We start from the raw sequence: 17,832 nt of genomic DNA on the forward strand, positions 1-17,832 counted from the left end.
CAGACGCGGATTGAGTTGTTTTAGGCAAGTAAAAAAGCCTACTGATGAAGAACTGATGAATTTGATACAAATGCACGATTCATCAATTTTATATTCCCTAATGGAAAAAAAAAAAAGAGGTACTACCAATATTTCATTCTGGGCTTCCGTATCAGAAAAATACACTCCAAAAGTTCACTAAGAAGCACGATTTGTTTTTCCGATATTAAAAATAAGCAACACAAGTGGCTTTAGGGGCCACATTTTGAATCAGGGTGTCAGTTTATTTCAGAACTAAAACTCTAATCTTGAAAAAGATTCAGAAGTCAGGAAATTCTGGTTGATTTTGAGAAACTCCCCTCCCCCCCAAAAAAATTATGTAAGGTAAAACAACAACCGAAATGCAGTTAAAAACCAGCTTTATTGTTACAACCAATTTTGAATTATTTACATAATATAAATCTCTTTGCAAGATACATTCCTTCATTGAAATCAATGATAAAAGGCCTTAATATAGAGCTTCAACAATGCTTAGCTAAAAAAAAAAAGTTCACTCCAGTACAAGCCAATGAACAGAAAGCACAATTTTTAGTTCCATTCATAACATACAGATTAGGGATTTTTCCTCTCCCTTTCATTGGACAGGCAACCCTTCACAGGACAGGACTGACTCAACAAACAAAAGGTTTAAAATGCAAGGAGAGAGAAGAGAGCCAAAGGGACAGGGGTGATCTGCTCCTATACGTCGTTGTTGTCGTTGTCACATATGGATGGTCAGCCTCAAAAAATGAATCCTTGTAAATGCGAAGTTTTTAATTACCGCAAGATGTTAAAAATATTTTAACCCGCTGACACCATTTACAATTAAGCATAAGGCTTGTTATGCAACTAGGATCCACCTTGGAAAATAAACAGGATATAGGTATTTATCAGAAACACAAGAAGCTTTAAAACCACGCTGAAATTAAGCCCAGCAGTAATATTGCCGCTCCTTGGGACTGATAATTTTAATCAGTATTTTCACAGTTGAGCCACTGTTTGCTGGTCTGCGTTAGTACTGCGAGAATTGCTTTTGCTGTCATTTATAATTTATACAGCACTTTCTGTCAGCAATGCTTACAACTCATTTAAGTGCTTATTTATTATCTCAATCAACCTATTAATTAGCACTTGCCTATGGACGGAGAGCCAAGCTGAAAAGAACTTGCTCCAGATTGGCCCCCTTTCTTTGACTGGGTTTCAGGACGTTGTCAAAATGGCAGGCTCCTCCAAAAGGCTTAAGTTTTTTTTTTTTAAATATATCCTAAACACAAACATCAATTCATCATTTAAAGCACATTGGATATCAATGTATACTACTATATGGAGATCTTATATAGCAATATTTCAATAGCAAAACCAAAGTAAGGGCCTTCACCTTTGGAGACTGGGTGAGGAAATTTTTTCACTTTGCTGGAGAAAATCGCCAAAATCAGAATTTGTTTTCTGCTAATTTATTTCAAACAGGCATGGACTTGGCAATTCATCACTATGCCACTATTTATTAATTTTGCAAACAGAAATGTCAACTTTTCTGAGCATTGTTATATGCCAAATAATTCCTATTGATCTTGTTTCTCCCTGCCTCCCTTTCCAGTCTGCATACAGCATTAACTGGTAGGCACCATCCAATGTTACAGGGCTGCACTACTTCGGGAAGTCTCTAGTTCAGTGTTGCTCAACTTTGGCAACTTTAAGATGTGTGGCCTTCAACTCCCAGAATTTGCTAGCCAGTTGAATGAATTCTAGAAGTTGGAAGTCCACACGTCTTAAAGTTGCCAAAGTTGAGAAACGCTGCTTTATTTATTTATCATCAATAATGATGCAGCAGTGGACAACTGTCCATAATGGGTCAGATTCCCTATATTTGGCCAATCTAGCTAAACAGAAACTGACCTCCAGGCCAGAAAAACTTTAGATTAACTATTCATTTCAAGCCCTTGCAACTTTATTGTGTGTGAAGGAAATTTTACGAAGCACAAGTAAATTCATTTTTAAAAAGTAGGCTCAACGGAATACAACTTTTCAAGAACATGTACTCGGACTGACAGGGACAAAGTTTCACTTTTAGGGGTCAGGTTTCTTTAAACCAAAAGGAAAATTAGGAGAAATTGAGAAAAAATGTCCAACTTCATCAGTTCTACAGAAGCAGAAAAGGGTACCCTTGAATTCTTGCAACTTTAACAACCTTTAAGGGTCGTCCAACAAATCCTCTTGCTACAGGGGTACAAGATTTTTTGGAGAATGTCAATGAATCAGAGGGTGCAAATCCAAATTTTATGAAAAGCTCAAAGTGAACCAGGAGTAAAACAAAGTACTCTTAAGCATGTCTTACTGAAATTTCTTAACTATGTTAAGGACCGCTGTATCATTTGCTGCTGCAATTTTATATGTATCTTTCTTTTTGCATGAGCTGTTTCCAATTGCAATAGTGGCGAATTCTATTTCTACTTCTCACGTTTTGATGTTGTTATTTAATATGCAGGACTCTGCACTGTTAGGAATTTGTACAAGGGTTTTTCAAAGCAAGGGTTACCTATGCATGACAAGCCCAACTCGAAGTGGACCTTCATTATATCTCAGGAGAGAAAACCACTTTTCCTCTAATTAGCCAATCTGCTTCCTACTAGAATGGATATTGTCACTTGAAAGCAATTGTGCTAACTCGTGTTTAGATTGATTAGTTCTTCCAACGAAAATGTATGAATATTAAGGCAGACACTACAAACACCATAAGAAAGACACCTTATGTAAGCTAATATGCATCCTCAGGTACTATTGTTTTCCAACTGGGAATTCCCTTGAAGGCAGCCTATTTAACAAAAAGAGTTCAACAGATGTCAAGAACTGGATATTTGGTTTACATCCAAATTCTACAAAAAGGAACATACAACAAAAATACATAAAGTTCATAAATGCGAGGTACCATACAATTCACACTAATTTACAAATGGTTATTTACATTATTATATATACACAGTTAGACCCAGTTACCTTAAATTGATTAGCTAATCCTTCTACAAAATTCACATTAAGAACCCCAGGCCAAGAGTTCAAAACAATGCCAATTTTCTTCTAAATCCACCACCATTACACCAAGGAAGCTTCAGAATCCATCAGATAGGTTGATTAACCTGGTCTGATTGCCAGTGTGATGAAAAAATCCACGCATTTCTGCTTTACAAAAGCTACTAGGCCACTGTGGTCTGTAGGCTTATGTTTACAGTATTGAATGCTGTTTCTAGTAACTCCCTATTTTTCACTACAGTTTACAACAATGTCTCTAGTGATGGCATAAGGGTCTTTTAGCTTAAAAGTACAGGCAACAGATTAGTTTGTTACCAAGTCACAGCCAGAACTACCTGAGGTTGTTTTCTAGAGTTCTGGAAAATAAAAGATTCAAGTACTTGAAAAAATGACAGCAAACTGGAAAGTGTGATAAAGTCACCTCAAAAATCCAAAGTAGGAATAAAAATGTGGGAGAGCAGAAAATGGCAGCTTCTGAAATAACAAAATATTAAGCTATATGTACTACTCTTTAAGGTAAATGGACATTTTCTCTTAAGAATGAGTTAAAACCACTAATTATTTTTATACATCTTCAATGTATTCAGAAACACACTGTGCTGGAAAATGTTCAATCTAACATCATTCTGGCAAAAATGGAAACATGATTGAAATCCAGCCACCTTGGAGACGAAGCCAAAATACATCTCTTCTAAAGAGCTCATTATTTTTTTTAAGAAAAACTTTTAATTGGTTCATATTAAGCTCAGTTGAAATGTAGTAAAAGTTTATCAGTATCTGTAGATTCACCCAGTGAGGCACATTCTTTTCTATCCAGCTTAACAGAGGAGATGAACCATCAAACTTTGGATATCATTTTTATGTACCAAAAAAAAAAGGGGGGGAGATGATAGTAACCATTATGATGATGAACTAAAATAACCTTTCCAAGTATTACTAAACCTTAAGCCTTGGCTGGATTTTTTTTTTTTTTTTGGGGGGCTAGCTTGAAAAGTAACTTTTACTTTTTCCAACAATCTATAAAGGTTAAATTCAGAGAGTATTTTGAACAAAGCAGTTTTAGGCTTTTGAAAATTAAAGCTTTCTGTAACTTAATTCTGACTAATTCCTAAGGGCCTCACCGTAAAAAGGCATTAAAGAATACATAAAATTAATAAAAAGACATAAAAAGGAGCTGTTTTCTTATTTTCTAGAGCTCGAGCAACACCCTTTTACCTGATAAATTATACATTTTCTTTAATAATTGGCTCAACATTGATGATCAAAAGGAGCTGCCCAATTTATGTACATCTGTGGTAAGAGCTGAAATGTATCTTAAAAGTAAAACTACCCTTCTCCATATGAAAGCCTTTAAGTTTGAGTAGAATATAATTCCTGTTACCATACTGATAACCTGGAACCTCAGAACTAACCACGTAGTTATGTTCATTACACCCATTCAGCACCACACTGGGGAAAACTGACCACAGAATATAGGTTGTACCCTACTTTTCCTAAACTAATTCCATTGTTGAATAATGGGACATTTGAGGTACCAATGTTTGGGGCATTTAAAAGGACAATGGTTTTAGAACTATCTCAAAATGTACCTCGTCATGTTTTTATTTCTGTAAACAGATGTTATCTGTAACTTTGGGTTAAATTTTTCATTCATATCCCACATCAGATCAAGTCAGGTTTATTTTTCAGCCAATGTTTATTTTAGAGTCCCATAAAATATTTCTGAATAAATATTTTTACTGAGTCTGGACAACAGGTTCTCCACTTCGTTGCTGTTTAAGGTATATCTGCCTTTACATAATGCATATGAACACACAGACTTCACATATATGGGCACTTAAGAGACCAAAATGGACAAAAAAATATAGGACCAACAAAAACTACTATTGAACTTAATGTCACGACTTTCAAAGTTTAGCGCAACTTCCCCATTCTTAAACACACATACTCTCACACATACGCTAAGTAAACATTGTGTTTCATTTCACATTTTTTGAAATTTAAACCATTCCTGGTAGGATGGCTTTTGAAAAAGAAGATTAAAATGTCAGTGACCAATTCTCGTTCTTCAAATGCCACTACCGTTTACTAAAGAAAGGATGAAGAAGGTGGAATCAAGGTAAGGAAGTCAATGAAGAAAATTATGTGGACACTCACCAAGCCTAAAGAAATAAAAAATTTTGCTCCCAATTATTACAGGACTGCTCAAAAAAAACCCTGTTGGTTTTTACTACAGTTTCTAGCTAATATCTTTATCCTTAGATTATATAACAAGGTGTTCAAAGATTTAAAAAAACTTGTTAGGGAGGAAAATACACGACACCTGGATGAGTGGTCATTTAAAGCTTACATTTCAAGATAGGATCCCTCTTCAAATTTAAAAGCCAACAGAAAGCGGGTATCACTTCCTTAATGCAATGAGCAGGTCTCTCCAACATTTTTGCTTCCACTATATACAAGAACGGTCATTTCCTCCTCCCCCACCCCCATACAGCAACTTGCTAGAGCTGAGAGAAACAAGAGAATGAAAATTATTTTGTTCCACCCTGATAAAATCTCCAGTCCGCACCAGTGGCTTGAGTACAAACTGGGATCTGTTGTTGTGTAGACTCCATATAGTTCACAGTTAAACAACTGAATGCTGTACCAATTTGAGATGTAAAAAAGTTTACAGGATGATCACCTGCACCCTCTCCCTTAAGGAGGACCGATAAACAGCAGCAATGGAATGTTAAACTCATAATAAATAATTCATGTCTCACATTTAAACAAAAATACAAGAAAAAGGATTAAATCTGCTCTCCTTGTGTTTCAGAAATCCATTAGCTTCTAATTCTTCCACAATATCAGAAAAGACCTTCGTTTGAAGTTTACCATTGAAAGATTATTTAGAGGCAATGAAAAGCAAAAGAAGAAGAAGAAGGAATAATACAAATGTAGAGCTTTTTCCTATTATGCACTCATGACAAAAACAGTAAGGAATCTTCTCAACAGGCGGGTAACCAAGTTCTCAAATTCTACTCAGGAAGTTTTAATGCCATTACTTCATTCTTCATTTTGAAGTACTGATTGAAGCGAACAACTGCATACCTAAGTGAGCAAACAAAAGCATTTGGTGAAATATGATTTTGGGTGCAGTTTTCCATGAATCACAATATTTAACTTTTATACACACTTATTTTTAGTTTTTCCTGCCATCTAGTGGTTATGTAGTGTTTTTGTAAAAATTGCCAGAGATATGCAGACAGCTTTTCCAACTTTTTAAAATATATGTGGGCCGGATTATATGATATGGATAGCAGATTAAGGTTATTTTTCCACAGACATTTCAATCTAGTCCCAGGTCAACTTGATTAGTAAATCTAACCCATTCAGCATTTATATTTTGATTTCATGTAGCCAAAAATATTAGTACTTATAACCAGCAGGCTTACCAAGCCTTAATAAATTTAGGATTATGGTTCCAGTAAGCAAAGCAAGTAATCTGGGGCTATATTTGGGACTTCAATTCCCATGTCACTTCAGCCAATGTGGCACATAATCATGCTGGCTGCGGTATTATGGGAATTCAAAAAACGCATCTAAGGGATACCAGGTTAGGAACGATTGATGCACTGAATTTACTGGAAAAAGAAGCATGAAAATTAGACAAAATCTGCATTCTCACCCTCTTTAATCTATTTAAATTAATTTAATTCAAATTGATTTAAATTAGAGTCCACTTGTTCAGTTATAATGGGATTTTAAACATTTTAAAACTTAATTTGGTTGAGCTGCAATTCTCTGAGGAGACAAAAATAGTTTGTATACACAAGCAGCTATTCACCAAACTTTTGAATAAATGAAATTTTAATAGTTATAATCAAAGAAGCAGCTCTTTATGTGTTTATGCTTTACTATTTTACTTTTGTGCAACTGATTACCCTGAAAAAAAATTGTATCAACAAAAATCTATTTCACAGTCAGTTATGGTTATTTCAAATTTAAAGATCTGTATCTTAAATCAAAAATGTTTGCAAAAGTATTACTTGAAAGCTGAAACCAATTCATTTTAATACAAAATCCTATGAATAAAGAACATTTTATATATCTAAGATAGGGCGACTCTATTAATTACTTACCCTAGAAAATCGAAGTCAATAGTGGAGTATTTGGCTTGAATTAGGGCCCACAATCCCCAGAAGAAATGAGAGGCCTGCAGAGGAAAACAAATACATCCTGATCGGTGAAACTAGTCAGAATGGTCTTGTTTTCAGAGACTACTTAGAAAAAGCAATGCACAAATAATAAATGTTCATACGATGCTTGCATTCCATAGTATTTGAATTTATGGTGATTTGAGTTTATGGTAATCTTAGCCAACAGATTTCTAAGGCCAAGATTTATAACAGTTTTCCTCAAATTCAATTTGCACAGACAACCTCAAATTCTGAAGGCTCCAACTGTACTACACTTTTATTTGCTTTGAAGGTTTTAAGACTTCTACAGAGAAAAAGATATAGTATAATTTAATGTAAATGTTAAAAAAATCTATTTTATCCCACTATATTTTGACATGAACAGCTTCTCTAATGTAATTTTCAGTATCAAACCACAATTTAACAGACATGGTTAATGAGTTTTAAACACAACAATGAAAATTTTCTAAAAACTTAAAGCTAAAGAGGTATTTTCATTAGTATGCATAAATATTAAGGCTGCGATATCTAACATCCAAAATATGTTTTGAAAGATACCAAATCTCTCATTTGGTTGATACAGTTGATGTATTTTTATTATCTTATTTCATAGTTGCTTGATAACAGTTCCTGTTTTTTTTCTATAATATCCTATTGTGTGATACCTCTAAAACCAAAGACAACTTAATTTATCTAAGTTTGTTCACATAATCTGCAAATTAAACCTCACACATTAACAATCTGAAATGGCAACACGGCACACACTAAGGCAGTATCACAATACTCCATTCATTTATGAAGTAAAAGTTTTACACATACTATACTAAATAATCCCACCATTCAATTCTTCAATCTAACCTGAAAGCTCTTATAAAATTTGTAGTACAAACATACATTTTAAACTTATGTAGCTAATAAACTGTTTTTTTATGGGAAATATTTTTAGCCAAGTAGTTTAGTCACATGTAAGCACTAGGACTCACACGAGTAGAGCAATGACTAAAATTTTGTGAACCCTTTTGTAGTTTTAATATTTTTCCATAAATACAACCTAAAACATGATCTGTTCTCCAAACAAGTCTAAAACTAGAGACAACCCAATTAAACAGAAGACTCAAAAACATTGTATTTGTTCATTTCTTTATTGAAGAAAATCATCTAAAATTACATACCTGTGGGGGGCAAACATATGTGCACCTCTAGGATTATCAGTTTATTTGAACGGGAAATTACAGTCAAGTGTTTCAATCTATCGGAGGATAATCAAGCGCAAATGTGGGAGGTCCCGCCTTATCGGTTAGAGACAGTCCCTTACCTGCTCAGGGCTGGGAAGGACCAGGCTTGGTGTGAATACATGGCTAATGATCAGTAACATTCGTTTAACGAAACTACAGTTATTGTGATTACTAGGTCATCTGTGTATGTGACATCTTACTTTATGACTGCATTGTTAGTAACCAAAATTCCAGCCCAATTGTGGTTGTTGAGGACTACCTATAAACGTTATGTTAAAAGACCCAAAAGGAGGCAGTTCGTGCGAGGAAGTCGAAGCTGCTCGGTAAGGAGGAATAGGCTAAATTCTTCTAAGATGATGTCCAAGTGTGATCAACAGACATTGGAAATGTTTAATTGCAGTTACTGCTGCCCAAATTGCTACCACTTACTGAAAACAAAAGCTTTCACCCCACACAAACATGTAGCGTTTATTGTTTTCAATAAATAAATGAATACAGTTGATGTTTTTGACTGATTTAATTGGGATTCTTTTTGCCTAGTTTTAAGGCCCGTGTGGACATCAAGTCATATTTTAGGTCATATTGATGCAGAAATATTGAAAATTCAAACAAGTTCACAAACTCCTAAGCAACTCTGTATGCTAGCACTGATAAGTCATCTTCGCTAGGAGTATCTGCATCCTTTGGAAGGCCTGCGCGCATTCTGCTGCACATTCTGCCACTTTGCTAGTGACCCATTGCTCAGACGAGACGAGCTTTCAAAAGTAGCTCTGTGAGTTGTGAAAAGGATGGATGCCTTCAAGAGAGGTAATTTGCTTCTTCTAACACGCTACATAGAGCACCTCTTTAAAGCACTTTGTAAAGCCCTCATAAATGTAAGACAAGATGTATTTCTAACAATAAAACAGCTTTCAAGTAGTAGAAGATATTCAAGCACTTCCTGGTATATGGAAATGGCCTTACTCCTATAGCACTTTACTGTATTAGCTATTTTTAAGTAAGTTTGCTATCTTGAAAGCTACAGCATTTTGCGGCCTATTTTGTGCTACCCTTCAAAAAGACCTTGACTATGTATCAGAATGGTCAAACAAATGGCAACTTCAAATCTCAATAAACAAATGCTCTGTCTTACATATTGGCAAAAAAAAAATCAGAAAATAAAATACAGGCTGAATAGTCAAGACCTTGTTGATGATCCAAACTCTGTCAAGGACCTTGGAGTACTCATCTCTAATGATCTAAGTACTAGAGCCCACTGTAACTACATAGCAAAAAGGCATTAAGAGTTGTTAACCTAATCTTACGTAGCTTTTTCTCTGGTAATATTACACTACTAACTACAGCATACAAAACATTTGCTAGACCAACACTCAAATAAGCTCATCAGTCTGGAACCCACATTATATATCTGACATTAACACAGTTGAGAAAGTCCAGAAATAATTTACAAGAAGAATTCTTCACTCCTCTACTCGTTGCAGAATACCTTATGCCACCAGACTCGAAATTCTAGACCTAGAAAACCTAGAACTACGCCGCCTTTGGTCAGATTTAAGTATAGTATATAAAATCATACATTGCAATGCCCTACCTATCCATGAATACCTCAGCTTCAACCATAACAATACAAGAGCACACAATAGATACAAACTCAAGGTAAACCGCACCAAACTTGATTCCAGGAAATACGACTTCAGCAACAGAGTGGTCAATGTCTGGAATACTCTACCTGACTCTGTGGTTTCTTCCCCAAACCCCCAAAACATTAACCTTAGACTGTCTACTATTGACCTCTCCCCTTTCCTAAGAGGTCTGTAGGAGGCATGCATAAGCGCACCAACTTGCCTACCGTCCCTGTCCTATTGTTTCTTTTATTTTTCTTATATGTATCCATGTATTCACAACTATGTTTTTACTTATACCTATTATATTGTAAGCAATTGCCAAACCAAATAAAATAAAAAAATAAATAAATAATTTTTATTTAATGCTGTATTTTAGTATGCAATTGCAAGATAGTCTTTGACTTACAAGGGTATGTTTAGTGAACATTCGAAGTTACGACAATACTGACAAAAGTGACTGTTTTTCACATTTATGATCATTGCAGCATCCCCATGGCCACATGATCAAAATTCAGAGGCTTGGCAGTTGACATGAATTTATAACTGTTGCAGTGTCCCAGGGTCATGTGATCATCTTTGTGGCCTTCTGACAAGCAAAGCCAAAGGAGGAAACAGATTCACTTAACAACTGTTATTAACTCAACAACTTGAGTGATTCACTTAACAACTGTGGCAAAAGAGGTCATAACATAGGTTAGAATTCATTTTAACAAATAACTCACTTAGCAACATAAATTTTGGGCTCAATTGTGATCATAAGTCAAGGACTACCTGTAGTCATCCACTAACATCACCTATTTTATGAATAACTACAAACATTTGTCTGAAATGGTATAGGGTTTTCTGCCTGAGCAGGGGGTTAGACTAGAAGACCTCCAAGGTCCCTTCCAACTCATTCTGTTATTCCAAAGAATTTGGTTCCGTGGTCTCACAATAATGGCAGAAAATAGAGGATAGTTCGGAAGGTCCTTAGAAAACAAACCAACATGGTTAGCACTTGTGCATACCATGACTAGAATAGACATGGTGGCACCTGATGAAAGCCTGGACTTTTTTTCTCTCTGCAGATGAACAGTGTATAGATGGTAGTAAGCAATTAAAACAGACTGATTCCTATTTTCTAAGGATGCTTTGGTTTCGACTGGAAATAGGTGCTTTGGAACATATGGCAGTGTAAACACAATTGTTGGTGACTATCATTAAAGTAGCGGTGTCTGTATCCATACTCTGGAGCCTCACAGCAGCTGCACTGTCCTGGAGTCAGACACAGCTGCTTTAACGACCACGAAACAGCTCCTGCCTTCAAGCTCCCGTGGGCTCCTAAACAACTTTTTCCCCAACTGCACAACCCTTATTTATTTTATAGATGCATACGATGCTGTAAAATGCTTAGGTGTTCTGGGGTGAAGAAAAGCAAATGAATTTATTTTTAACTGCACTTCTTTCGAGTCACCTGTGAATTCACACATTAATGCCCAGTGGAGGGGTCTGTTTGACACTTTCTAGAATTGTAAGGCAGAGGGTCACTGCACAATGTACCTAAATAGGACTCTTGCCTGAATTTATTATCTAAGACTCACACAGGAGATAATGAAGGAATAGTGAAACCATCTGAGACAAGCGGGGCAGGCAGATGTGTTTGTCGCCTGAACCCAAACCTCTCAGTTGAGATTGTAAATCAAGGACTACCTGTAGAGGGATCCTATAGTCACCATCTAACACTACCTCTATTTTATGAATAACTACATTCCCAACAATTTGGTTCTTGCCTCACAATAATAGCAGAAAGTAGAGGCTAGTTAGGAATGTTCTTAAGAATGCAAGACAAGTTGGTTAGCATTTGTACCTACCATTGCCAGAATTGACTTGATGGCATCTGACAAAGTACACAGAGCAGAAGTGAGAGGAGGAGCTATTTTAAGTCCATGCAGGGGAGATGAAACATATCACCACTGCTGGAGTGGAGCCAGTCACAGTGATGCAGTGTGACAGAAGACCACCTACCTTTGACTGCTGAATCAGCGGCATCACAAATTGTATTTAATTGCTGCTTGGCACCATGTCCTGCTTCCATTAGACAATTTGTCTCACACAAAAAGTTGACGCAATTTTATAAGATTGAAAATAAAGAGGGGGAAAAAGATCTGGTTAAGTGTTAAATTGCATCTGAAACTCTGCAATTTTCAGCCTTTCTTATCCATGCATGCAAAATATTAATGATGGTGAGAGCTTGAATAAAATGTATCCAATATAATACTTGAATTTAGCGCTATAAGAAAAAGCACTCCTCTACTCTATTAATCACATTGTGTACTGCAAAATCAGCAGTAAAAGAGGTGATTTCATCACCTAGGATATTTTAGGGTATTCAACAAGACTGAAAGCTCTAGAATTTGGAGAATGGGAACAGTATCATCTTCTACTTAGTATTTTGTCCCCTCAGAAGACAGCAAGAGAATGTGCTGTCCCTCTAATTTGTCAATTGCAGGGACATTCTAATGGATATAGATCAGGTGATCAGCAAAAGTTCTGCTTAGAGATTAATGAAGCAGATCCCATGGAATGATGGCAATAGAAAGAATGTGAAGCTGACTTGGGAGATGCAGTCTTCACTACGGATAAGATGGCAATATTGGGCCAAAAGAATGTTGGTTGTATCTCAAAATAAGGGATCTGTCTGAATAAAATTCTTTAAGATTCCTATGACTAACAGAGACATACTTGGAAAAGGTATCAAATGTTTGGTCAAAGATGTGATTGGGTAGTAGTCATACCTTTGGCTAAGAATATGGAAGGAAATTGGACACAACTGCATCTTTATCATGAAAGAGGACCTGGTGGGCAGGGAGGCAACTGAACTAAGAGAAATGGACCCTTTAGAAGCTGAATAATCATGAGATGGCCAACTACAATCTTGGTGATCATATTTTAAGTTAAGGGAAGCGTCTCAATTTTGACTATCCTGATGAGTAAGTAAGTAGCCCAAAGAAGCTACTCGTTTCTCAGATCAACAATCAGTTTAGAAAAAGAAAGCTAGTGAGGATTGAATAGTATAAATTGGACAGTCTTAGGGTGGAAATGGTAATAATGGACTTGGGGGGCTACTGATTATGAAGGGGCTACTGATTACTAGCACGGATGATGTTACCTAGTTTGGGTAATGAAACGTCTGCAAGAAAAAAACCAAGCTCAGAGAACACTACAGATCCCTGATACAAGGATGATCACCTCAAATATGAATGTGCTGGGAAAGTGGTGGTTGCAAACACACTGAAGGTTGAGCAGGAAGTGTGCAAAGCACCTGCCAAATAATTTCAAGAAATCTAGAAGATTCTGAAGAGGGCTTGGCATAAATACATAAACAACGTGTGCAAATCACAGAGACCATGCTGAAAAAACCTACTTGTTCAATATGTAAAGGAAGTGCATCAAGCAAAGTGGGCCTCTTCTATGCACACAGAGAGACACAGACGCACAAAATTGAATGTCATGATTTGAACCATTTCTCTGGGACAAAATCCCCAACAGTAATGTTTATTTTTTTTCCTCCTAGTTAAGGACAAAAAAAGACCAGCACTTTTCATAGAAGTAGCAAAGATGACAAAAGCATAGCACTTGTGAATTTGGTGTGGCTAACATAAGAGGGAAATCATGAGTGTCATTTTTAGGCATATGAAAGGTACTGTCCTAGAAAATTTGAGCATGTTTGGTTGCCTTTGAATTGTCATTCCAGAAGTAATTGAGCAGGTTTTTAAAAAAATTATTTCCACAAAAACTCCATCAAAGCACCCCTCGTACAACAAGTATGGTCTGGAGGAAAACCCACATATTCTACAATCCCAGAGAACGTTCTTTTTCCTAGTTGGCTTGGCATGTACCAACTATAATCTAGGAGCAAAATCATTGAATTTTCACTGCCCCAAAAGATGAACAAGAAGATGTAAAACCTTCCACCCAGTCCTGGGGTTAGCAAAATAAAATCTAAACTTACCAGAGCAAACTGGTTCACCTGGACATAGAGCACCTCAACCTCTTTTGCAGTGACATCTGTTCCAAATCCTTTATATTCCTTGTAAGCTTCCAAGTAAGATCTCAACCATTGTTCTTGCAGCTTTCTGCTTGGATAGAGGCTATAGTCAACCTCACTCACTCCTACAAAACAGTAACTCGTTAAAAACAAAAATTGAAATAAAAAAAATAACGAATTCTGTATTCCAGTGTTCAGCTTTGCTCTTTATTTATCTCAGAATCTGAAACAGAAATTATGCACTCTTTTGATCCATGTCTTGGCACCTAATGTTCTTTAGTACCCATCAAACTCCCCACTCTTTATTTTTTTAAGATTATTTGTATTTAAAAATAGATAGGCAAAAAACAAAGTAGTAGCCTTAGGAATACTCCCTTTTTTCCCCAGGCATCCAAGAACATCCAAGAAGCGTTTTTATAAAATGAAAATGGGAGCTGACTAGCTAAAGCTTTCTTCTTCTTTTTTGCCTTTGGTGCATTGAGGATTTCTGACTGTGTGAAGAGAAGAGTGGGGTGGCGGCAGAAGAGCAGTTGGGAGGAAACTGCCATGCACAAGAAACGAACAAAGATAAATATATTCACAGCTACTCTTCAAAGATTCCACAGGCAGGATTTAAATCCAAGCACAATCTCATTTCAAGTTTCACTCTATTTAAATATTAAATTATAATATCCCACAAAAGAGATTAAGTCATTTGGTTTTGCCTTCTCCAATAAACTAGTTTAGAATGACAGTCTTAACTGAGGAAATTTAGGAACCCCTTTTCTTTTTTCAAACAAGAACTGCTCCCTTTGTTTCTCATCCAACGTTCTTATTTGAAGCCAGAGAGGAATAGCAAATTTTTTGGGCCGTTTTGAAGAATTCAGACATTCTTACAACACTGAATAGAGAAGTCTAACGGCTTTTTGTTTCACCGTTCACTTTCTCTCTGCCTCATCTCTCTGTTCCTAATCCCGAGCCCTATTTTCAAAGCCTCTATGGTCATCAGGCTCAGAGGCTCAAAATATTTACCCCCTAAGATGAGCTCTCCACAAAAGCAGCTAGGGGTTTCTCTTCACCACAGCCATAATTACCATAGCTGCAGTTTTGTGAAAGCCAGAGTACATAGCATGTTTTTTACATGTTTTCTTAGTTAAGAGATGAAAACTAGGTTAGCAGCCTTAATGGAACCTGCTGTCATATGCAGCATTCCCTACTTATACACTATCAAGTTTTGATACAAGTTGGCCAATACAGAACTATCAAAATTAATCTTTACTTCAGGATTGTTTACATATCCTTTGCAAGCTTGGTATTCTAAGCTACAGGCTACTTTAGCAGCAAAAAATAAAACAATGCTCAAAGCAGGATATGGATTTAGTGCAAAGATAGCTTTTAAAAATATAATGTAGTGAATAGTATGGATATAAACTTGATTCAGGCATATTTTTTCCTCACCGCTTTCATTTATATTATTAGTTTCTCCAATTTGTATAATATTGTACAGCAAGTAAATATACAGTCCATATATTATCAAAATTCAAAATGTACCTAACAATACCCAAAAATGACATGGCAACAGGTGCAATTATTAGCAATTAGTTAAAAAAAGCTGACCAGCAGTCCTTGTCCTACTATACTGCATTTTTCATAACGATGTAATCCTTATCGCTCCTTACTTAGCAAAATACTCAGGCAATCCTGGTTTATTTTATATATAGCTTTTATTAGTATGGTTCAACTTCAATGAGCAAAGCCCAATTTTGCTACACTGTTGGTAAAACCAGACAGACTTGATTACATCATGATCTATCTATAAATTATAATTTTTATTCTGTTTAATTTGCTGGAAATTATTTGAATTCTGTTCAATTACCATAATAAAGAATTGAAATATAGTTTTCCTAAAAGACTCTTTCAAAAACTATTTTTAAGGTCAATTCAAGGTGCCAATGCAAAATGTATCTAAAAATACGAGCAGCTTCCCCAGATATAGAAAATATTTTTAGGATACATTGTACATTGGCACAAAAGTACCCTAAAATATTCTTGTGATTTTTTAAAGAAAACAAAAAGAGATGCCATTTTACAAAACCAGACTGAGACATCCTTAACTATAGATGGGAATCAAATCCAAAGATTTCAAGATGTCTCTCCAGCAATCCTAAGAAAAAGAATTTGCATTTCTCCCAGGAATACTAAGGAGTAAGCAAATCAGATATAAATGGAAAATTTCATTTGTTCTGTAAGTCATCTTGGAAATGAAAAAACAAACAAACCCAGTATTAAAATGAACTTTTAAAAACAGTTATGCAATCCAGGCGTTTCTTTTTCACATATTACATTCCTTCCTCTAAGTAAATGGAGCACAAAATGCAGATAACTATAGCTTCCAATTTTACATAATTTCACATGCATTATGGCACAATTTTCATAGCTGAAATTGGTATATTAAGCCCTAAAGACTGCTTTGTTAGAGCATATTCACAGACTTTCATATAACCCTAATTAAGAGTTTTAATGCTTCAGCAGGAATACCTGGTACATTATCACCTTGTGGAAGAGCAAAGGGGGTACATGTATTCATCCTTTCTCTCATTTCCCCCCACAATTGTATGGGAGGAGGGCTGGCCCCGTAAGCTTCTGCAACCAAGGATTGCTCACATCCTTTCTCATCCCAGGAATTTAAAATCTATATTGAATTCTAAATGGAAGACTCCCTGCTGCCACTATAGGCACAATGAAGAAAGGGAAATAAGGAAGTCCACGCTGCAGGTTGACAAGTGAGAGGATTTATTTTAGGTCCATTGGGTCTTCTTCCCAGGAAAGCAGCTATGTGTGCAAACACATGGAGGCATTCAGAACAAGTCTCAAAGTACCTGCCCATGCCTTGCAAAAGATGTTTTAACAAATCTGAGAAGTGGCTCTATTTGTACAACTGCACATTGTGAGGCACTCATCCAATCCTGATGCAGTGCTAATGTCCAAGCCATTAGCAGCCAGGTTACTACCGTACCTGCAAACTCATTGAAGTGGTTCCCAATATCATAAGCCAGGTAATTATATCCAGAGTACTCGTAGTCAATGAACTGAACATCACCTACACGAGACACAAAAATAAGATTGGTAAGAGTAAGAGCGGAGTGCTGTGAATCTGTACTGTGCCCCTTAATACCTGCCAGTGTGTTCCACTCTGCTGTGCTCTGTATAGCATGCATTTTAGGAAATTCCAAGATTGCATTTTTTTTGTTTGTTTTAACGAACAGAATAAACTTCTTTATCAAAGATACTTCTCCTTAATTACTTAGGGATAGAACCTCTGCTTTTTTACCACAGGGGGGCATCAGTTATCTTAAATTCCATTAGTTAGAAGGATTTGGTCTCTGGATATCAAACAATTTTTATACTATTCCTCATCCAAAGTTAGCAGGGCTGAACACAAAATAAGTTAGTACAGTAATAGGCAAGGGGTTCTTTAATAGAATGCTTATCATTTTGCAAAAGGGGTATACGTGCTGTTATTTTGCTTCCTTTATACAAAATGTGTTCATTTTGCTTACTTTACAGCACATCTTCCCCAAGTGTTTACCTACTATCAGAACACCAACTGCATGAAGCCATATGGGTTGTATTCAAATATGAATTCATATTGTCATTAAATCTGTCCTGCTGTATATCTCAGATTAAAATATGAAAAAAAGGAAGCAGCACTATATATTTCCAAGCAATAGAGAACAAACTTT

General features: G+C 36.0%; 1 protein-coding gene across 1 annotated transcript in view; it reads right to left on the reverse strand.

Annotated features, from left to right (window-relative positions):
* Positions 1-381: 381 nt before the first annotated feature.
* The window catches only part of ETNK1 (ethanolamine kinase 1), a 33,376-nt gene continuing 15,925 nt past the window's right edge, over positions 382-17,832 (reverse strand). Inside the window, exons 5-8 of the mRNA XM_026710440.2 lie at positions 17,106-17,189; positions 14,075-14,235; positions 7,167-7,240; positions 382-6,135 (exon numbers count right to left, since the gene is read on the reverse strand). Of these exons, the coding sequence (XP_026566225.1) occupies positions 6,063-6,135; positions 7,167-7,240; positions 14,075-14,235; positions 17,106-17,189 (392 nt within the window). The 3' untranslated portion in view covers positions 382-6,062. The remainder of the gene's footprint in view (positions 6,136-7,166; positions 7,241-14,074; positions 14,236-17,105; positions 17,190-17,832) is intronic.

This window comes from Pseudonaja textilis, chromosome 5 (assembly GCF_049901715.1).
Source record: "Pseudonaja textilis isolate UNSWEBS1 chromosome 5, rPseTex1.2, whole genome shotgun sequence".
Lineage (NCBI taxonomy): Eukaryota > Metazoa > Chordata > Lepidosauria > Squamata > Elapidae > Pseudonaja > Pseudonaja textilis.